This window comes from Scyliorhinus torazame, chromosome 2 (genome assembly GCF_047496885.1).
Source record: "Scyliorhinus torazame isolate Kashiwa2021f chromosome 2, sScyTor2.1, whole genome shotgun sequence".
Classification (NCBI taxonomy): domain Eukaryota; kingdom Metazoa; phylum Chordata; class Chondrichthyes; order Carcharhiniformes; family Scyliorhinidae; genus Scyliorhinus; species Scyliorhinus torazame.
Genome location: NC_092708.1, coordinates 20,810,243 through 20,833,013, shown reverse-complemented (window position 1 = coordinate 20,833,013; position 22,771 = coordinate 20,810,243). Strand labels below are relative to the sequence as shown.

General features: G+C 47.4%; 1 protein-coding gene across 2 annotated transcripts in view; it reads right to left on the bottom strand.

Moving 5' to 3' along the window:
• cfap65 (cilia and flagella associated protein 65) overlaps nucleotides 1–22,771 on the bottom strand; it is a 243,182-nt gene that overhangs the window by 149,676 nt on the left and 70,735 nt on the right. For both annotated transcript variants that reach the window (XM_072469307.1, XM_072469318.1), the window contains exons 9-12: nucleotides 21,799–22,064; nucleotides 12,330–12,566; nucleotides 8,644–9,003; nucleotides 7,786–7,923 (exon numbers count right to left, since the gene is read on the bottom strand). In XM_072469307.1, coding sequence (XP_072325408.1) covers nucleotides 7,786–7,923; nucleotides 8,644–9,003; nucleotides 12,330–12,566; nucleotides 21,799–22,064 — 1,001 coding nt within the window. The remainder of the gene's footprint in view (nucleotides 1–7,785; nucleotides 7,924–8,643; nucleotides 9,004–12,329; nucleotides 12,567–21,798; nucleotides 22,065–22,771) is intronic.

The window sequence follows — 22,771 nt, the reverse complement described above, 5'->3', positions numbered from 1 at the left end:
TGAACTTAGAGCTTGGATTACTACTTGGAACTATGATGTTGTTGCCATTACAGAGACCTGGTTGAGGGAAGGGCAGGATTGGCAGCTAAACGTTCCAGGATTTAGATGTTTCAGGCGGGATAGAGGGGGATGTAAAAGGGGAGGCGGAGTTGCGCTACTTGTTCAGGAGAGTATCACAGCTATACAGCGAGAGGACACCTCAGAGGGCAGTGAGGCTATATGGGTAGAGATCAGGAATAAGAAGGGTGCAGTCACAATGTTGGGGGTATACTACAGGCCTCCCAACAGCCAGCGGGAGATAGAGGAGCAGATAGGTAGACAGATTTTGGAAAAGAGTAAAAACAACAGGGTTGTGGTGATGGGAGACTTCAACTTCCCCAATATTGACTGGGACTCACTTAGTGCCAGGGGCTTAGACGGGGCAGAGTTTGTAAGGAGCATCCAGGAGGGCTTCTTAAAACAATATGTAAACAGTCCAACTAGGGAAGGGGCGGTACTGGACCTGGTATTGGGGAATGAGCCCGGCCAGGTGGTAGATGTTTCAGTAGGGGAGCATTTCGGTAACAGTGACCACAATTCAGTAAGTTTTAAAGTACTGGTGGACAAGGATAAGAGTGGTCCGAGGATGAATGTGCTAAATTGGGGGAAGGCTAATTATAACAATATTAGGCGGGAACTGAAGAACATAGATTGGGGGCGGATGTTTGAGGGCAAATCAACATCTGACATGTGGGAGGCTTTCAAATGTCAGTTGAAAGGAATACAGGACAGGCATGTTCCTGTGAGGAAGAAAGATAAATACGGCAATTTTCGGGAACCTTGGATGACGAGTGATATTGTAGGCCTCGTCAAAAAGAAAAAGGAGGCATTTGTCAGGGCTAAAAGGCTGGGAACAGACGAAGCCTGTGTGGCATATAAGGAAAGTAGGAAGGAACTTAAGCAAGGAGTCAGGAGGGCTAGAAGGGGTCATGAAAAGGCATTGGCAAATAGGGTTAAGGAAAATCCCAAGGCTTTTTACACTTACATAAAAAGTAAGAGGGTAGCCAGGGAAAGGGTTGGCCCACTGAAGGATAGGCAAGGGAATCTATGTGTGGAGCCAGAGGAAATGGGCGAGGTACTAAATGAATACTTTGCATCAGTATTCACCAAAGAGAAGGAATTGGTAGATGTTGAGTCTGGAGAAGGGGGTGTAGATAGCCTGGGTCACATTGTGATCCAAAAAGACGAGGTGTTGGGTGTCTTAAAAAATATTAAGGTAGATAAGTCCCCAGGGCCGGATGGGATCTACCCCAGAATACTGAAGGAGGCTGGAGAGGAAATTGCTGAGGCCTTGACAGAAATCTTTGGATCCTCGCTGTCTTCAGGGGATGTCCCGGAGGACTGGAGAATAGCCAATGTTGTTCCTCTGTTTAAGAAGGGTGGCAGGGATAATCCCGGGAACTACAGGCCGGTGAGCCTTACTTCAGTGGTAGGGAAATTACTGGAGAGAATTCTTCGAGACAGGATCTACTCCCATTTGGAAGCAAATGGACGTATTAGTGAGAGGCAGCACGGTTTTGTGAAGGGGAGGTCGTGTCTCACTAACTTGATAGAGTTTTTCGAGGAGGTCACTAAGATGATTGATGCAGGTAGGGCAGTAGATGTTGTCTATATGGACTTCAGTAAGGCCTTTGACAAGGTCCCTCATGGTAGACTAGTACAAAAGGTGAAGTCACACGGGATCAGGGGTGAACTGGCAAGGTGGATACAGAACTGGCTAGGCCATAGAAGGCAGAGGGTAGCAATGGAGGGATGCTTTTCTAATTGGAGGGCTGTGACCAGTGGTGTTCCACAGGGATCAGTGCTGGGACCTTTGCTCTTTGTAGTATATATAAATGATTTGGAGGAAAATGTAACTGGTCTGATTAGTAAGTTTGCAGACGACACAAAGGTTGGTGGAATTGCGGATAGCGATGAGGACTGTCTGAGGATACAGCAGGATTTAGATTGTCTGGAGACTTGGGCGGAGAGATGGCAGATGGAGTTTAACCTGGACAAATGTGAGGTAATGCATTTTGGAAGGGCTAATGCAGGTAGGGAATATACAGTGAATGGTAGAACCCTCAAGAGTATTGAAAGTCAAAGAGATCTAGGAGTACAGGTCCACAGATCACTGAAAGGGGCTACACAGGTGGAGAAGGTAGTCAAGAAGGCATACGGCATGCTTGCCTTCATTGGCCGGGGCATTGAGTATAAGAATTGGCAAGTCATGTTGCAGCTGTATAGAACCTTAGTTAGGCCACACTTGGAGTATAGTGTTCAATTCTGGTCGCCACACTACCAGAAGGATGTGGAGGCTTTAGAGAGGGTGCAGAAGAGATTTACCAGAATGTTGCCTGGTATGGAGGGCATAAGCTATGAGGAGCGATTGAATAAACTCGGTTTGTTCTCACTGGAACGAAGGAGGTTGAGGGGCGACCTGATAGAGGTATACAAAATTATGAGGGGCATAGACAGAGTGGATAGTCAGAGGCTTTTCCCCAGGGTAGAGGGGTCAATTACTAGGGGGCATAGGTTTAAGGTGAGAGGGGCAAAGTTTAGAGTAGATGTACGAGGCAAGTTTTTTACGCAGAGGGTAGTGGGTGCCTGGAACTCACTACCGGAGGAGGTAGTGGAGGCAGGGACGATAGGGACATTTAAGGGGCATCTTGACAAATATATGAATAGGATGGGAATAGAAGGATACGGACCCAGGAAGTGTAGAAGATTGTAGTTTAGTCGGGCAGTATGGTCGGCACGGGCTTGGAGGGCCGAAGGGCCTGTTCCTGTGCTGTACATTTCTTTGTTCTTTGTTCTTTGTTCTTTGGCTTTTGTGCTAAACCTTCTGTATTTTAATTTCTCCTGCTCTCCGCCCTATCAATTCCATGTTGTTCTTCCTTCCCTCACCTCCTGTACCCCCACAACACGCACCTCCTCACATCCCTGCCGTCCCACCCTGGTTTCACTTGCCCAACACGCACTAAATTTCTACCTTTCCTCCTGTGGTATTCGTCCCTTTAAGGGCAACACAGCAGAGTAAGGGTCACCTGGCCTGGGTAGCCAATCAGGACTCAGAGTGGGGAAAATCACCCAAGAGGGAGGAGTTCTCTTGGGGCAGATGTATTTCACAATTAGCTGAAAACCTGCTGCTACTCTTGAAGATCACAGTCAATAATTCCCTTTTTGTCCACGAATGATGTGTCTAAAAGTGCGTAATTACACTCCGTTCTATCGAAAGTACACGTTTTTCACTGCACTCTGCAAATTTCCACTCAGGCTGTGTTTACGTTCAACCCATCTTAGGCTCGCTCATCTCCACTTCAAATTCTTGCTTTAACACCTCGCCCTTTTGATGATTAAACTCTGCAGACTAACTGTGTTCAGTTTAATTAACTTAAGTCACACACACACATACAGTACCCCCACGGATTGGATTTGGAGTTATTTATTGTCACATGTACCGGGGTACAGTGAAAAGTATTGTTCTGCATACAATCCAGACAGATCATTCCATACAGGAAAAAAAAACAAAGGACATACATAAATACACAATGTAAATACATAGACGCAGGCATCGGGTGAAGCATACAGGAGTGTAGTGCCACTCAGTAGGGAAGATGTGTGAAGAGATCAGGTCAGTCCATAAGAGGGTCGTTTAGGAGTCTGGTAACAGCGGGGAAGAAGCTGTTTTTGAATCTGTTTGTGCGTGTTCTCAGACTTTTGTATCTCCTGCCCGATGGAAGAAGTTGGAATAGTGAATAGCCCAGGTGGGAGGGGTCTTTGATCATGCTGCCCGCTTTCCAAAGGCAGCAGGAAGTGTAGACAGAGTCAATGTTTGGGAGGCAGGTTTGTGTGATGGACGAGTCGAACACCTCGGAGGAGAGCTCCGAGGATGCCACTGTTATAGTTGCGGCACAGCTGTCATCCCCACCCTCCACGAGCGCAGATACACGCACCTTGGTGGGACATGTTAGTGTTCAGGCTTCTGGGGCACATCTGGTGGGCACCACACTGCTGCTGATGTACATCAGGTGGAGGCAGGAACCCCCAGACGAGACAGCAGTCGGAGGGCTGCAGGATCCCAGGACCCAGCTGGGTCCCAGCCTGATGCTGAACCTGTAAAGTGGGTTACCCAGAGCTGATGGAGACGATAGGAAGCGGCCGGGACATTCAGAGGGAGATGTTATAGCAGATTCATAGCCACTTGGAGGAGTCCCATAGGCTACGGGTGCAGGAGATGGCACCTGCAATGTGTGGCGTCGGGGCCAACTCTGCTAGGGTGGTGATCGCAGTGGAGAGCTAGGTGCACGATGTCGCCACCATTAGTGAAAGTGTCCAAGGCGTCGCTCAGTCGGTGACGGCCATGGCCGAGGGTCTCAGCAGAATGTCAGACTCGCTGGGGGATGTCGCCCAGCACCAGGCCGACCTTGATGAGATTCTGCGGAACATACCCCACTCTCAGATGGGCATGGCCAAGGCGCCGTGGAGCTTGTTCCAGTAGCAGGTGGGCATGGCTGAGGCACTGCAGAGCATGTCCCAACACTGAGGAGCATCGCTGAGGGCATTGACACCATGGTGTGGACTATCGGGAACTGCCAGGGCTGGCAGAGCCAGATGATGCAGGGGCAGCCGGGGCTCGAACTAGCTGTCCCTCTGTCCCAAGGTGAACCCCAGGGCCGAATGGGAACCTATTGGGAAGAGGGGGCGCTGAGTGCCAGGCCGGACCCGTCTCATGTAGTGGTGATGGTGGCCACCAGCTACCACGAGTTCCACCCCTCTGATGAGGCTGTACCTCACAGTCAGCACCTGGGACAGGGCAGCACGGCTTATGCCTGTGCCGCCGACATGTGAGCTCCGGGCCTTCGGTCTCGGAGCCCCCAGAGGACACCCAGGGGCATTAAGGGCCAGGGAAGAGGTAAGCAGCTGGCTGCCTCCACCTCTGATGTGCATTCTGGGGAAACACCAAGACGTAGTGGTAGAGCTAGGAGGACCAGGCACGTTGAGGATCACTGCGGGCACCGGGGTAGGGCAAAGAGTTCCACAGATTCACCACCCTCTGGCTGAAGAAATTCCTCCTCATTTCTGTTTTAAAGGATCGTCCCTTTAGTCTGAGATTGTGTCCTCTGCTTCTAGTTTTTCCTACAAGTAGGAACATCCTCTCCACTTCCACTCTATCCAGACCTCACAGTATCCTGTCAGTTTCAATAATATCCCCCATCATCCTTCTAAACTCCAACGAGTACAGACCCAGAGTCCGCAACCGTTCTTCATACGACAAGCTTTTCATTCCAGGGATCATTCTTGTGAACCTCCTCTGGACCCTTTGCAAGGCTCACTTAACCACGTTTGCCAATTCCCTATTAGTGATAGCCTTCAGCCGCATGGCCAGAGGGCTCAGCAGTCGTGGGGGTTCTGGGTGATCGGTGGGGCAGACGGGCAGGGACAAGGGTTGCCCCCGGAATGGGGTTGGGGTCCAGGGGTTGGCATGGCGGTGCCGCGAGCGATCGCTCCCCGCCAGCGCTTCCTCCCCCAAACCCCCATGGCGGCCCACCCCTGCGGAGGGTCCCCCATCCCCCCGCCAAGTGCTGGAGTGTCAATCCCAGCGTCCCCGGGCTCTTTGCGTGTGAGCAAAGATGGCTACTCACCTCCTTGACTCCCCACGGAAGCCCTTCTGCCAGGTTCACATTTTAAAAAAGGAGTACTAATCGGCGCCAGCGTGACCACTTGCCGGGGAGGTCGCTGAATGACGGGAAGCCGTTGGATATGGGGTGGTTCTCAATGATTGTATGGAAATGGGGCTTAAGTGGTGATAATTAGTTTCTCGCCACGCTATGGCGAGATCCCAATTTTGCTTATGGGAGTGGGCCAATTGCATCGCAAACTGTTTGGAGCCCGGCGCGGATCTCGTTTTTGGCTTCTCCCACTATTCACCAGCCTTGTTATGCTTGAGCGAGAGTGCAACGAGGCCGGAGAATCGCACCCATAGTATCATAGAACATACAGTGCAGAAGGAGGCCATTTGACCCAACAAGTCTGCACCGACCCACTTAAGCCTTCACAGGGGCAGCACGGTAGCATTGTGGATAGCACAATTGCTTCACAGCTCCAGGGTCCCAGGTTCGATTCTGGCTTGGGTCACTGTCTGTGCGGAGTCTGCACATCCTCCCCGTGTGTGCGTGGGTTTCCGCCGGGTGCTCCGGTTTCCTCCCACAGTCCAAAGACGTGCAGGTTAGGTGGATTGGCCATGATAAATTTGCCCTTAGTGTCCAAAATTGTCCTTAGTGTTGGGTGGGGTTACTGGGTTATGGGGATAGGGTGGAGGTGTTGACCTTGGGTAGGGTGCTCTTTCCAAGAGCCGCTGCAGACTCGATGGGCCGAATGACCTCCTTCTGCACTGTAAATTCTATGATTCTATGATTCCACCCTATCCCGGTAACCCAATAACCCCTCCTAACCTTTTTGGTCACTAAGGGCAATTTATCATGGCCAATCCACCTAACGTGCACGTCTTTGGACTGTGGGAGGAAACCGGAGCACCCGGAGGAAACCCTCGCAGACACGGGAAGAGAGTGCAGACTCCACACTGATAGTGACCCAGCAGGGAATCGAACCTGGGCCCCTGGCGCTGTGAAGCCACAGTGCTAACCACTTGTGCTACCGTGCTGCCCAAAGGTACCCAAAGCTATCCTAGGTTTTATTCTCTACAGGACATTGGTGAACCAGATGGGTTTTTACGACAATCAACAATAGTTTCATGGTCACCATTAGACTTCGAATTCCAGATTTTTATTGAGTTCAAATTTCACCATTTGGTTTGGTGGGATCTCAACCCAGGTCTACAGAGCATTGCCCTGGTTCTCTGGATTACTAGTCCAGTGTCAATACCACGGTGCCACAACCTCCCCTTGAACAGACATCCCACCTCAGAGAGCTGCCAGTCAGTCTGATTGGCAATCTGACTACAAGCAGCCCCAAGAGTTGAAGTTCCAAAATGGAGGTAAGTACTGGGAGCTGTCACCTCAGGGATGGGAGGGGATGAGAGATACCAAGGTCGGTGGGTGGGGTGGTGAGGGTCTTAACAGAGAGGCCAGGGGGAGAGAACACTCTGGTGGGCATGTTTTGGGGAGACCCTGATGGAAAGGGGCGCATGAGGGAGGCATCTCTCCCCTCACCCCCTTCCCGTCGATGCCCAAGCAGGCTAACCTGTATGACCTCCTCCCCCACCAATACTTGGTCTCCTCAATTTTGAGGCTGGGCAGAAAGTGGGCCTCATTTGGCCATTAATTAGGCGAGGGTGAGCTGGAGGAGAAATTTACAGACCCCAACACCGACTCCCAGCCTCCACCCTCTGGCCTGCAAAGCCACCAGGAGGGGCCTGTGAAATTCTGGCCATAGTTTACACTGGCACACACATTTGTGTATTCTCCTCACATTGGAAAAAGATAAAGCTGCAAATAAATTGTATCTCTCATATCCTACAGTGCCTTGTTGTTTCTGCCGAGATGGATCTCCCAAATCTCTCCTGAAAGCTCCACGGGAGTGATTACCCTTCTTTCAAAAAGCTGGCATCCAATCCAGAGCACCACCCAGTCCCTATTCTCTCCCTGCTCCCTCTTTCCTCACCCCTCCCTACCTGCCAACCTTCCCCATTCCCATCTTCCCACTTTCTCTGGGTAGAATGCCCAAGAGGTTCAGTTTACTGGCTTCTCTCACACTTCAACCGCACTGGAAAACAAAACCGTGGAGCGCCATGAAACCTTTACTCACCACTTCGGTCGAGTCGAGGACATACTTGGGAATGAAATGTTCCTGTCCTGGCTGTAACGTGTTCCCTTGCACATTTACTGTGAGGCACCACGGTGGACAGAATGTGTTTTCGTCTACAAAACGGTGATCGCGCATGACCTGAAAAATTACACCAACAATTTGGAGGTAGAGCAACAATACGTACACTTCTAAGAACAAGCACTTAGCAGCCAATTTGGTAACAGCAAGCTCCCACAAACAGCAACTAGATTGTGACAAGGTAGTGACATTCAGTCAAGGATAAATGTGGAAAAGGCACCCACTCTCCTACAAAATAAGGCCATGGGATCTTTTATTTACACGTGTGCAGTCGGGGCGTCTCATCAGAAAAACACCTCTTGACAGTGCAACACATGCCCTCAGTACTGCACTAAGGTATCTGTCTCGATTGCTCATGTCTCTGGAGTGAAATTTTGAATAATAGAAACATTACAGTGCAAAAGGAGGCCATTCAGTCATTGAGTCTGCACCAACCCTCCGAAAAAGCACCCTACCCAGTCCCAATCTCCACCCAATCCCGTAACCCAGTAACCCCCCTCTAACCTAACCATGGGACACCAAGGGGCAATTTAGCCTGGCCAATCCACCTAACTTGCACATTTTTGGATTGTGGGAGGAAACCGGAGCATCCAGAGGAAACCCACGCAGACGAGGGGAGAACGTGCAACTTCCGGACAGTCACCTGACGTCGGAATTGGACTCGGGTCCCTGGCGCTGTGAGGCAGCAGTGTCAACCATGATCTTATCACATTGAGGCAAGGGTCTGAGCCACCACTGACTCTTTGCATTACAGTGGATGATTCCTGCACCTATACTGACCTTATAATAAGCAAAGCATTCCAGTTCAGCAGCGAATAGCATGTTGGTTTTATCAGGAGCAAAGTGAATGCGGAAAGCCATATTCTTCAAGGGGGGGATGTCGATGGTCTGAGGTATCACCGTGAAGATGCTGCCTGGCACCGATGTCCAGAGCACTGTGACCTTGCCTTTCGTGTGGTTCATCATGGAGAGTGGTAGAGGAATGATCTTGTCGAGCACCAGGCACTTGCCGAAATTTAACTCCCTTTCACTGACTGAGACGTGAGGTGGAAACATCGTAATATCACTTTGGACACCGTCATCAAAATACTCAATGATTGAAGAAATACTGGGGAACAATACTGGAGGTTTTGGACAATCCTGGGAAGGAAGCACAAGGTTAAAACACAGGGAAATGTAAGAATATTCCCCCTTTCGACTTAAGGAAAATAGATTGACAGATTTTCCGAATGGCGAGGAAGTATTGAATGGAGGAGCAGAAATATTTAGGGGGTTCCGAATGTGAAATGCAAGTATACAGTGATAAAAAAGTAATGAAATAGGCTAATGGAATGTTGGCCAGTGGACTTGATTACAAAGGGAGTAGAAGTTATGAAATAGCTGTATGAAGTTCTGGCTAGATCCCATCTTAAGTACTGTGTTGAGTTCAGGGGACTGCACTTCATGAAGACTATATTGGCCTTAGGTGGGATGCAGCACAGATTCACCAGAACTTTACCAGGACTAAAAGGGTTAAGTCCTGAGGACAATTTGCATGAGAGAAACCCCCAGGGGACCGGAGGCCCCCGGGCGTTTGCCCTCTGGCAGTGCAATCTGGGTGCCAGCCTGGCACTGCCAAAGTGTCCAGCTGGCACTGGCAGAAGTACAGCCAGGCTGGCATTTACCCCATGTTAGGGATCGGGCCCAGGGATGTGAGGTGGGGTTCAGGACAGAGTTGGGGTTTTGAGGTGGTTCAGGGGTCACGTCAGAGGGGTCGAGAGACCAAGATGCCATTTGTAAATGGCGTCCCGATCTCTTCCTGCACTGAGGAGTCCCGGCGAGCTGAAACAGGACTAAGTGCGGCCTCGACGGGGCATTCCCCACTAAGGCGCCGAATTGCAGCAAAATCCTGATAGCTAGCATGGTGTTTCTCCGCACTGCGAGCGCCAGGGAACACCTGGCTAAACGCGCTCATCACGGGACTTTGTTGCAATTTGGTTAGATCACTCCCAGTATTTTTAAACAGTCAACCCCTAGTTCCAGATTGGCCCAGAAGGGGAAACATCCTCTCCACATCCACTCTGTCAATACGTCTCAAGATCTTGTATGTTTCAGTCAGGTCTCTATCTTACTCTTCTAAACTCCAGTGGATAGAAGCCTAGCTTGTCCAGCCTTTCTTGGTAAAACGCATCGATTCCTGGTATTAGTTCAGCAAACCTTTTGTGAACAGCTTCTGATAAGACCATAAGATATAGAAGCAGAATTGGGTCTTATGGCCCATCGAATCTGCTCCACCATTTGATCATGGCTGATATGTTCTTCCTCCCTATCCTCCTGCCTTTTCCCCATAATCCCTAGTCCCTTTATAAATCAAGAACACCAGATTTGTGCTCAAGATGTTGTTACCCACAGGGCTACAGACCAAGAGCTGGAAGGTGAAATTAGACAGAATAGTTCTTTCTTAGAGCATAAGAACTGGGAGCAGGAGTCGGCAATTTAGCCTCTCGAGCCTGCTCCACTGTTCAATATGATCATGGCTGATCGCATCATGGCCTCAACTTCACTGTCCTGCCCCTTCTCAGTAACTCTTCAACACATTACTAATTTAAAATCTGTCTAACTCCTCCTTCATTTTACTCACTGTCCCAGCATCCACTACACCCCGGGGTAGCGAATTCCACAGATTCACAACACTTTGGGAGAAGTAGTTTCTCCTCATAGACATAGCATAGAACATACAGTGCAGAAGGAGGCCATTCGGCCCATCGAGTCTGCACCGACCCACTTAAGCCCTCACTTCCACCCTATCCCCATAACCCAATAACCCCTCCTAACCATTTGGTCACTCAGGGTAATTTATCATGGCCAATCCACCTAACCTGCACGTCTTTCGACTGTGGGAGGAAACCGGAGCACCCGGAGGAAACCCACCCAGACACGGGGAGAACGTGCAGACTTCGCACAGACAGTGACCCAGCGGGGAATCGAACTTGGGACCCTGGCGCTGTGAAACCACAGTGCTAGCCACTTGTCCGACCGTGCTACTCCTCAACTCTGTTTTAAATTTGCTACCCCTTATCCTGTAACTATGACCTTTCGTTCCAGAATGCCCCACGAGAGGAAGCATCCGCTCCCCGTCTACTTTAACCATACTGCTTATCATCTTATATAACTCAATTTGATCACCCCTCATTCTTCTAAACTCTAGAGATATAGACCTAAACTGCTCAATGTCTCCACATAAGACAAAGCCCTCATCTCTGGAATCTCTGATACATGTACATCCTTCCTTAAATAAGGAGATCAATACTGTACACACACTCCAGATGTGGTCTCAGCAGTGTCCTGCACAAGTGAAGCATAGTTTTTCTACTTTTGTATTCAATTCCCTCGCACTAAAAAGTAACATTCTGTTAGCTTGCCCAATTACTTGCTGTGCCTCTATACTAGCCTTTTATGATTCATGCACTCGGAGACCCAGATCCCTCCGAGTCTCAGAGCCCCGCAATCTCTCACCATTTGGATATCATAGAATTTACAGCGCAGCAGGAGGCCATTTGGCCCATCGAGTCTGCACTGGCCTTGGAAAGAGGACCTTACTTAAGCCCACACCTCCACCGTTTCCACGTAGCGCAGATAATATGCTTTTATTATTCTTCCTGCCAAAATAGACAATCCTACATTATACTCCATTTTCCAAATCTTTGTTCACCCACTTAACCTATTCTTATCCCTTTGATGCCTCCTTATGTTCTCTTCACATCTTACTTTCCTACCTCCCTATTTTTTCCCACTCATTGAACCTATCTACAGAATTTACAGTGCACAGGGAGGCCATTCAACCTCTGCACCTGCCCTTGGAAAGAGCACCCTACTTATGCCCACGCCTCCACCCTTACGCAGTAACATCACCTAACCTTTTTTTTTTAGACACTAAGGGCATTTTATCATGACCAACTCACCTAACCTGCACGTCTTTGGACTTGTGGGAGGAAGCCGGAGCACCCGGAGGAAACAAGGGAGAACATGCAGACTCCGCACAGTGACCCAAGCCGGGATTCGAACCTGGGACCCTGGAGCTGTGAAGCAACAGTGCTAACCACTGTGCTACCATGTCACCCTATCGATGTCCCTTTGGAGCTTCTTTATTTTCTGTTAACATCTTACTTTCCGATCTATCTTTGTATCATCAGAAAATTTAGCTACCATACCTTCTGTCCCTTCGTCATACTCATTTATATAAATTGTAAAAAGTTGAGGCCACGGCACCGATTCCTGTGGCATACCACTCATTAATGTCCCGTCAACCAGAAAAAGATCCATTTCTGGCTACCCTCCGTTTTCTGTTGGCGAGTCAATCTTCTGTCCATGCCAATATGATATTCTCCGCATCATGACCTTTTTATTTTCTGCAGTAACCTTTCTAGATTTTTCAGCCTGGGCAAAGAGGTGTGAGGAAAGGCAGGGTATTAGGGAGGGGCAGTTACCTCATTCTCGATCTTCTCTGGGGTAATGCAGCATTGCTCAGGAGCCAGCACCAGGGTGCCAACAGCATCAAGCTGTAGCTTGCCTTCCTTCAGCATCGTACTCAGTATGTCAGGTGGGTAGAACGTCAGTCCACGTACCATGTTAGTACGGTACACTTCAATGTGTTTGGGTTTCAGAATCGCTGGCATCACCTGGCTTGAGTGGCAAGTGCCGATTAAATCCAGGAACAAAGGATCCTGTAGCACAGGTAGGGCAAGTTCGATGGTTAAAATCTACAATAGTTTCACACTTTTCATCGTAGTTTATCACCTCCGCTACAGCCCATCAATGCAAGATGGGTACTAATAAATCTAATAGGTAATTCAGGAGAAACTTCCTTGCTTATCTTAAAGAATATAGAGGAGAAAACACCAACACCAGACCCATTCGCGTATTGCCCCCTGTAATTGTTTCTCCGGCACCCGAATGTATATCTACCTCCCCAGTTCTCCCTCCCCTGCACAAACTTGTGTGTTAAAAATAATATTGCCAATTGTACAGAGTTGCTGCTGTTGAGCTGGTGCATATCAGTTATTTTATTTTATTTTTTGGTATGTTTGTGTGTGCTCTTCTCTTCTATATATATTAGATATCTTATTCTTTGTACATAATGGTAATTATACGTTGTTCAAAAACCCAATAAAAATTTTTAAAAAAGAACATGGAGGAGAGCAGACACATTATACATATTCAAGATTTCATTAGAAAAAAGTGTAGTGCCAGAGGATTGAAGGATAGCTGATGTCATTCCAATATCTAAGACAGAACATATCAGGGAATTATTGACCAATCGGCTTAAAATAAATGGGAGAAAAATAATGAATTTCCTACAAAAGCAGTGAATAGATCCTCATAGGCTAGATGTCGACTATACCGGCAAGCGCCTCGGCGTGGCTGGGTGACTTGATGGGAGTTTTTACACTTCGAGAAGGTTAAGTTTACCGTGAGAGGGTCAGTGGAAGGGTCGTACAGCAGGTGGCGGCACTTTATATTGTACTTTAAAAAGTTGGTCACTGTTAGCTGTGAGGAGGGGGGGGGGGGGGGGGGGGGGTGGAGATAGGGTGGGTGGGATTTAGTAACTAAGTTCTACTGTTGTGAGGGAATATGGGTGCGTGGGGGAGAGGGCTCTTCCTGTTTAATTGTTATTCTGTGTTTTTGTATTAAAATTGTTTAAAAATTTAATAAAAATATTTCCAAAAAAAGGAGTAGAAGAACACCGAGGAAACAAAAAAAATAACAATGAACAGTCAGCATGGATTTTAAAAGGGAAAATCCTGCTTGACCAACATTATTGAATTTTTGAGGGGATAGCAGAGTAGACAATGGAAATGGAGTAGATATAATTTATCTGGATTTTCAAAAGACATATATTAAATTGCCCCATAATAGACGAATGAATAAGATCAGAGAATATGGAGTCAGGAGACTCCAATGGAAAATAAGAACAAAGAACAAAGAAAATTACAGCACAGGAACAGGCCCTTCGGCCCTCTCAGTCTGCGCCGATCCAGATCCTTTATCTAAACCTGCCTTCGATTTTCCAAGGATCGACTTCCCACTGTACCCCGCCCGTTCATATATCTGTCTAGATGCATCTTAAATTATGCTATTGTGCCCGCCTCTACCACCTCCGCTGGCAAAGCGTTCCAGGCACCCACCACCCTCTGCGTAAAAGACTTTCCACGCACATCTCCCTTAAACTTTCCCCCTCTCACCTTGAAATCGTGACCCCTTGTAATTGACACCCCCACTCTTGGAAAAAGCTTGTTGCTATCCACCCTGTCCATACCTCTCATAATTTTGTAGACCTCAATCAGGTCCCCCCTCAACCTCCGTCTTTCCAACAAAAACAATCCTAATCTACTCAACCTTTCTTCATAGCTAGCACCCTCCATACCAGGCAACATCCTAGTGAACCTCCTCTGCACCCTCTCTAAAGCATCCACATCCTTCTGGTAATGTGGCGGCCAGAACTGCACGCAGTATTCCAAATGTGGCCTAACCAAAGTCCTATACAACTGTAACATGACCTGTCGACTCTTGTACTCAATACCCCGTCCGATGAAGACAAGCATGCTGTATGCCTTCTTGACCACTCTATCGACCTGCGTTGTCACCTTCAGGGTACAATGGACCTGAACTCCCAGATCTCGCTGTCCTTCAATTTTTCCCAGGACTCTTCCATTGACCGTATAGTCCGCTCTTGAATTAGATCTTCCAAAATGCATCACCTCGCATTTGCCTGGATTAAACTCCATCTGCCATTTCTCTGCCCAACTCTCCAATATATTTATATTTTGCTGTATTCTCTGACAGTCCTCCTCGCTATCTGCAACTCCACCAATCTTAGTATCATCTGCAAACTTGCTAATCAGACCACCTATACCTTCGTCCAGGTTATTTATGTATATCACAAACAACAGTGGTCCGAGCACGGATCCCTGTGGAACACCACTAGTCACCTTTCTTCATTTTGAGACACTCCCTTCCACCACTACTCTCTGTCTCCTATTGCCCAGCCAGTTCTTTATCCATCTAGCTAGTACACCCTGAACCCCATACGACTTCACTTTTTCCATCAACCTGCCATGTGAAACTTTATCAAACGCCTTACTGAAGTCCACGTATATGACATCTACAGCCCTTCCCTCATCAATTAACGTTGTCACTTCCTCAAAGAATTCTATTAGGTTTGTAAGACATGACCTTCCCTGCACAAAACCATGCTGCCTATCACTGATAAGTCAATTTTCTTCCAAATGTGAATAGATCCTATCCCTCAGTATCTTCTCCAACAGTTTGCCTATCACTGATGTCAAGTTCACAGGTCTATAATTCCCTGGATTATCCCTGCTACCCTTCTTAAACAAAGGGACAACATTAGCAATTCTCCAGTCCTCCGGGACCTCACCCGTGCTCAAGGATGCTGCAAAGATATCTGTTAAGGCCCCAGCTATTTCGTCCCTCGCTTCCCTCAGTAACCTAGGATAGATCCCATCCGGACCTGGGGATTTGTCCACCTTAATGCCTTTTAGAATACCCAAAACTTCCCCCTTCCTTTTGCCGACTTGACCGAGAGTATTTAAACATCCATCCTTAGCCTCAACATCCGTCATGTCCCTCTCCTTGGTGAATACCGATGCAAAGTACTCATTAAGAATCTCACCCATTTCCTCTGACTCCACGCATAAATTCCCTCTTTTGTCTTTGAGTGGACCAATCCTTTCTCTAGTTACCCTCTTGCTCCTTATATACGAATAAAAGGCTTTGGGATTTTCCTTAACCCGGTTAGCCAAAGATATTTCATGACCCCTTTTAGCCCTCCTTATTGCGCGTTTGAGATTTGTCCTACTTTCCCGATATTCCTCCAAAGCTTCATCAGATTTAAGTCGCCTAGGTCTTATGTATGCTTCCTTTTTCATCTTAGCTAGTCTCACAATTCCACCCGTCATCCATGGTTCCCTAAGCTTGACATTTCTATCCCTCATTTTCACAGGGACATGTCTGTCCTGCACTCTAATCAACCTTTCCTTAAAAGACTCCCACATTTCAAATGTGGATTTACCTTTAAAGAGCTGCTCCCAATCCACATTCCCTAGCTCCTGCCGAATTTTGTTATACTTGGCCTTTCCCCAATTTAGCACTCTTTCTTTAGGACCACTCTCGTCCTTGTCCATGAGTATTCTAAAACTTACGGAATTGTGATCGCTATTCCCAAAGTAATCAGCGACTGAAACCCCAACCACCTGGCCGGGATCATTCCCCAATACCAGGTCCAATATGGCCCCTTCCCGAGTTGGACTATTTACATACTGCTCTAAAAAACTCTCCTGGATGCTCCTTACAAATTCTGTTCCATCTACGCCTCCAACACTACATGAGTCCCATTCAATGTTGGCGAAGTTAAAATTTCCCATCATGACCACCCTATTGCTCCTACGTTTTTCTATAATCTGTCTACATATTTGTACCTCTACTTCACGCTCGCTTTTGGGAGGCCAGTAGTAAAGTCCCAACAATGTTACTGCACCCTTCCTATTTCTTAGCTCTACCCATATTGCCTCAGTGCTCGAATCCTCTATCGTGCCCTCCTTAATCACAGCTGTGGTATCATCTCTGACCAATAATGCAACTCCTCCACCCCTCATTCTTTATCCCTCCTGAAGCATCTACACCCTGGGATATTTAGTTGCCAATCTTGCCCTTCCCTCAACCAAGTCTCCGTAATACCAATAACATCATATTCCCAGGTACTAATCCAAGCCCTAAATTCATCTGCCTTACCTGCTACACTTCTCACATTGAAACAAATGCACCTCAGACCACCTGTCCCTTTGCGTTCATCATCTCTTCCCTGTCTACTCTTCCCCTTAGTCACATTGAGTTTATTATCTAGTACCTTACTGGCTTTAGTTGCTGCCTCTTTACTGACCTCTAACTTCCTAATCTGGTTCCCATCTCCCTGCCACATTAGTTTAAAACCTCCCCAACAGTGTTAGCAAAAGCACCCCCGAGGACATTGGTTCCAGTCCTGCCCAGGTGTTGACCATCCAATTTGTAATGGTCCCACCGCCCCCAGAACCGGTTCCAATGTCCCAAAATTCTGAACCCCTCCCTCCTGCACCATCTCTCAAGCCACGTATTCATTCTGACTAGTCTTGAATTTCAACTCTGACTGTCTCGTGGCACTGGTAGCAATCCTGAGATTACTACCTTTGAGGTCCTACTTTTTAAATGATCTCCTAACTCCCTAATTTCTGATTGTAGGACCTCATCCCGTTTTTTACCTATATCGTTGGTGCCTATATGCACCACGACAACTGGCTGTTCACCCTCCCCCTTCAGTATGTCCTGCAGCCGATCTGAGACATCCCTGACCCGTGCACCCGGGAGGCAACATACCATTCGGGAGTCTCGTTTTCAACCACAGAAATGCCTGTCTACTCCCCTTACGATTGAATCCCCAATGACTATAGCCCTGCCAGTCTTTTTCCCACCCTTCTGTGCAGCAGAGCCAGCACGGTGCCATGAGCCTGGCTACGACTGCCTTCCCCTGGTGAGTCATCTCCCCCAACAGTATCCAAAACGGTATACCTGTTTTGGAGGGAGATGACCGCAGGGGACACCTGCATGGCCTTCCTGCTCTTTCTCTGCCTTTTGGTCACCCATTCCCTGTCTCCCTCACCAATCCTAATCTGCGGTGTGACCAACTCACTGAACGTGCTATCCACTACCTCCTCAGCATCGCGGATGCTCCAAAGTGAGTCCAGCCGCAGCTCCAGAGCCATCATGCGGTCTAACAGGAGCTGCAGCTGGACACACTTCCCGCACATGAAGGAGTCAGGGGCATCGGCCGCGTACCTGAACTCCCACATTGAGCACGAGGAGCATAACATGTGTCTGGGATCTCCTGCCATTTTTACACTTTACCATAACTGATTACAAATATATCAAAAAATGAATAAGTGAAAGGAATAAGGATTTTACTTACCAATCACAATACTTAACAACCAGGAAGAGTTAAATTTCTCCCAGCTACTTACCTTCCCGACAGACCCCTGGCCACTGCTCCCGCCAAAAATCTGAAGCTATACTTGCGGATAAAAGAAAAAGAAAAGAGAGAGCTTACCTGATATTCACTCACCCCCTTAGATTCGAGGAGGTGGAAGGGTGGGAGACACTACAAGTGTAGTGTCTCGGGTTTAGCAACCGGCCAACTTAAATAGAGGTAAAAATCAAACACTTAAGCACCTACCTGATTCCCAAGCTGCACTCCGGCTCCCTCTCTTTCTCCCGCTCCCGGAAATGAAGGCCGCTGGAACCTGGGGACAAGTTTAAACACCTACCTGAATCCCAAGCTGCACTCGCTGCACTCTGGCTCCCTCTCCCTCTCCCGGAAATGAAGGCCGTTGGAACCTGGGGGCAAGTTTAAACACCTACCTGAATCCCAAGCGGCACCCGCTACACTCCGGCTCCCTCTCTCTCTCCCGCTCCCAGAAATGAAGTTCTTTATTGAGTTCTTTGAGAAGGTGACCAAGCAGGTGGATGAGGGTAAAGCAGTTGATGTGGTGTGTATGGATTTCAGTAAAGCGTTTGATAAGGTTCTCCACGGTAGGCTATTGCAGAAGATACGGAGGCATGGAATTCAGGGTGATTAGCAGTTTGGATCAGAAATTGGCGAGATGGAAGAAGACAAAGGGTGGTGGTTGATGGAAAATGTTCAGACTGGAGTCCAGTTACTAGTGGTGTATCACAAGGATCTGTTTTGGGGCCACTGCTGTTTGTCATTTTTATAAATGACCCATAGAAGGATGGGTGAGTAAATTTGCAGATGACACTAAAGTCGGTGGAGTTGTGGACAGTGCGGAAGGATGTTACAAGTTACAGAGGGACATAGATAAGCTGCAGCGCTGGGCTGAGAGGTGGCAAATCGAGTTTAATGCAGAAAAGTGTGAGGTGATTCATTTTGGAAGGAATAACAGGAAGACAGAGTACTGGGCTAATGGTAAGATTCTTGGCAGTCTGGATGAGCAGAGAGATCTCGGTGTCCATGTACATAGATCCCTGAAAGTTGCCACTCAGGTTGAGACGGTTGTTAAGAAGGTGTACGGTTTGTTAGCTTTTATTGGTAGAGGGATTGAGTTTCGGAGCCATGAGGTCATGTTGCAGCTGTACAAAACTCTGGTGCGGCCGCATTTGGTGTATTGCGTGCAATTCTGGTCGCCGCATTATAGGAAGGATGTGGAAGCATTGGAAAGGGTGCAGAGGAGATTTACCAGAATGTTGCCAGGTATGGAGGGAAGATCTTATGAGGGAAGGCTGAGGGACTTGAGGCTGTTTTCGTTAGAGAGAAGAAGGTTAAGAGGTGACTTAATTGAGGCATACAAGATGATCAGAGGATTAGATAGGGTGGACAGTGAGAGCCTTTTTCCTCGGATGGTGATGTCTAGCACGAGGGGACATAACTTTAAATTGAGTGGAGATAGATATAGGACAGATGTCAGAGGTAGGTTCTTTACTCGGAGAGTAGAAGGGCATGGAATGCCCTGCCTGCAACAGTAGTGGACTCGCCAACACTAAGGGCATTCAAATGGTCATTGGATAGACAGATGGACGATAAGGGAATAGGTCGGCGCAACATCGAAGGCCGAAGGGCCTGTACTGCGCTGTAATGTTCTATGTTCTAAGAGTACTGGGAATGCAGAATTGGGTATCAGAGGAAGTGACTAAAGCAAATTGTGCAGGTGCATTTTGGATTGGATTGGATTTGTTTATTGTCACGTGTACCCAGCAAGTACAGTGAAAAGTATTGTTCTGCGTGCAGCTCAGACAGATCATTCCATACATGAAACAAAAATCATAGGGCATGGATAAATACACAATGTGAATACATGAACACAGGCATCGGGTGAAGCATACAAGAGTGTAGTACTACTCAGTCGAGAAGATGCGTGAAGAGATCAGTTCAGTCCATAAGAGGGTCGTTTAGGAGTCTGGTCACAGCGGGGAAGAACCTGATTTTGAACCCGTTACTACGTGTTGTCAGATTTTTGAACCTGCTGCCCGGTGGAAGAAGTTGGAAGAGTGAATAAGCCGGGTGGGAGGGGTCTTTGATTATGCTGCCCACTTTCCCAAGGCAGTGGAAGGTGTAGACAGAGTCAATGGATGGGAGGCAGGTTCGTGGGTTCGTGTGATGGACTGGGCATTTTAGAGAAAGCTAGATAAACATACAAGGCAGAAGAGAATAGAGGGTTACGATTTAGAGGAGGGAAAAATGGGAGGAGACTCAAGTGACCAGCACGGGACGGTTAGACCGAATGGCCTGTTTCTGTGTCTAATATCTGTGTATTCCTATGAAAAGGATGTTTAAAGTGTGGAGCTTGCTACCACAGGGAGTGGTTGAAGCAACAAACACAAATACATTTAAGGGAAAGCAAAATAAGGACTCGAGGAGGAATGGAACAGAAAGATATGCTGATAAGGATAGCTGAAGGAAGTCGGAGGTGGCTCATGTGGAGTATTAAAAGCAGAATGGATGATTTGGTCTAAATGGCCACTTTCTGTCGTGTCATAAACCACTGGCAAATGACGTCACAGGCTGATGGTTAAGCTCAGTGGGCTAGACAGCTGGTTTATGATGCAGAACAAGGCCAGCAGAACAAGGCCAGCAGCGCGGGTTCAATTCCCATACCAGCTGAGTATTCTGAATTCTCCCTCAGTGTACCCAAACAGCGGTGGAGTGTGGCGACTAGGGGCTTTTCACAGTAACTTCATTGCCGTGTTAATATCAGCCTACTTGGGACAATTGAAAAAAAGTTTATGTTTAAAAAAAAAAAATCTTTTTTTTGATCAATGGAACTGACTTGATGCTGCAATGGAGTTTTGGAAAAGTAAAACCAAATCATTAAGCCTTTCAATTCAAAATTGGTAGTTTGTCAATCGTGAAAGGAGTGTGCAATTGCATTGAGATATTTTAAATCCTTTGTAGCCCTCTGTTTTCCTCTGTCACCTCTTCTGAAGCTGCTGACTTTTACTACAAACCACTCCATAATGTCTGTTATTCCTGAGCATAGAAGCCACTTGACCACGCTTTATGTCTTCTGGTACATCCTGAGATTGTAAAAGGTGCTTCACAAACACAAGTTTGTTCAGTCATTCCTTCTTTCCCTCTCAGCTTTGTTGTTACCTGTGACATATCTGGCGACAGTACGAAATAAAAGCAATTGTAATTGCAATTCTCAAAAGCCATCAACTCATCTTAAAATGTTTCAGCCTCAGGTTCTGGGATAACCAACAATAGAAGAAAATATTGGTCATATCAAGCATCCAGATGATCTGATTATTTCCACTAACCTTTACTGTCCTTTGTACGGATCTAATGAGGAAAGTGCTGTCAAACTGGTACGGAAGTTAAAAAGCTAATGCATGCATGTAACAACACTAACAAACTATGTGGAGTCGATCCAAGTTCCAATAACGGGTATCACAATGGCCATGTTCATTTTTAATCATGAGAGAGAAAGGGAGAAATCCTAGGCCAAAATTGCAAGGTTGAAAGACTATAACAGAAGCAATTATGATAAATGTAGAAGGTTATTTATATGATCAAGACTATTGAGTAAGAGAGGATAGACTACTTGGAAAGCCCTGAAATATTAAAGACCAATTTATAGCATGATTCATTAATTACCGTTCAAATAAATGGCAGCCTCAATCAGCAATGCCTACTCTCCAAAGGTGCTACATTAGCTGTGATACGCACTGGGAAGACCCAAGGCCTTGACAGGTGCCAAATGAATGTGAATCTTTTTGTTTTCATGCTGTACAGGGTAATATTTTGAGCCTTGTTCGGTCAACTATGTTTTCTCAATTGATGTGACTAACAGAAATGGCTTTCCACGTCACGTTTTACTGTGGGTTGCACCGTACCTGATGATGGATAAGGCAAGCCACCCTTCTGTAGTAGTTGATGGGATGGGAGGGTCGGAATGTTACCCTGAGCTTCTGTGTGGACTCCCCACCCAGAACGCCGCACGGCCAGTCAATTACGAACACGCTTTGGGTGCAATCAATTTCAAATTGGTAAAATGTCGCCACATCCGACGTGTTACTGATTTCGGTAGCGTAAGTCACGATCTCGCCGAGCGGCACACAACCGAAAGTCAACTTCAGGTCTGCAAGCGACACCACTGGACCTGGGACAAGAGGATAAGAACGGCATGAATTTTCTTTTAATCATTTATTTTTTCTCTCCGAATTTTTGTCTATCCTATCCTGATGTCCCACAGCACCGGGAACATTATGATTTGGGCTGGCTTCCACTCCTGATCGTTATCCAGTTTTCTCTATTGGAAGTATACATGTAGAAACATGGAAGGTATAGTAGCACAGTGGTTAGTACTGTTGCTTCACAGCACCAGGGTCCCAAGTTCAATTGTGACTTGGGTCACTGTCTGTGCAGAGTTCTCCCCTTGTCTGCGTGGGTTTCCTCCCACAAGTCCCGAAAGATGTGGTTTGAGGTGAATTATCCCTCAGTGTACCCAAACAGGTGCCAGAGTGTGGCGACTGGAGGATTCTCAGAGTAACTTCATTACAGTGTTAATGTAAGCCTACTTGTGACAATAAAGATTCTTATTATTATAAAGAGCACCGTACCTAGGACCAATACTTAGCCACCTAACCTGCACATCTTTGGACTATGAGAGGAAACTGGAGCACCCAGAGAAAACTTACGCAGACAAGGGGAGAAAGTGCAAACTCCACACAGAAAGTCACCCGAGGCCGGAATTGAACCCGGGTCCCTGGTACTGGGAGGTGGCAGTGATAACCATTGTGCCACCATGCAGTGTGGGAACAGGAAGAGAAGCCTTTGCAAGTGATTTACTGGCTATGATTAGATAGG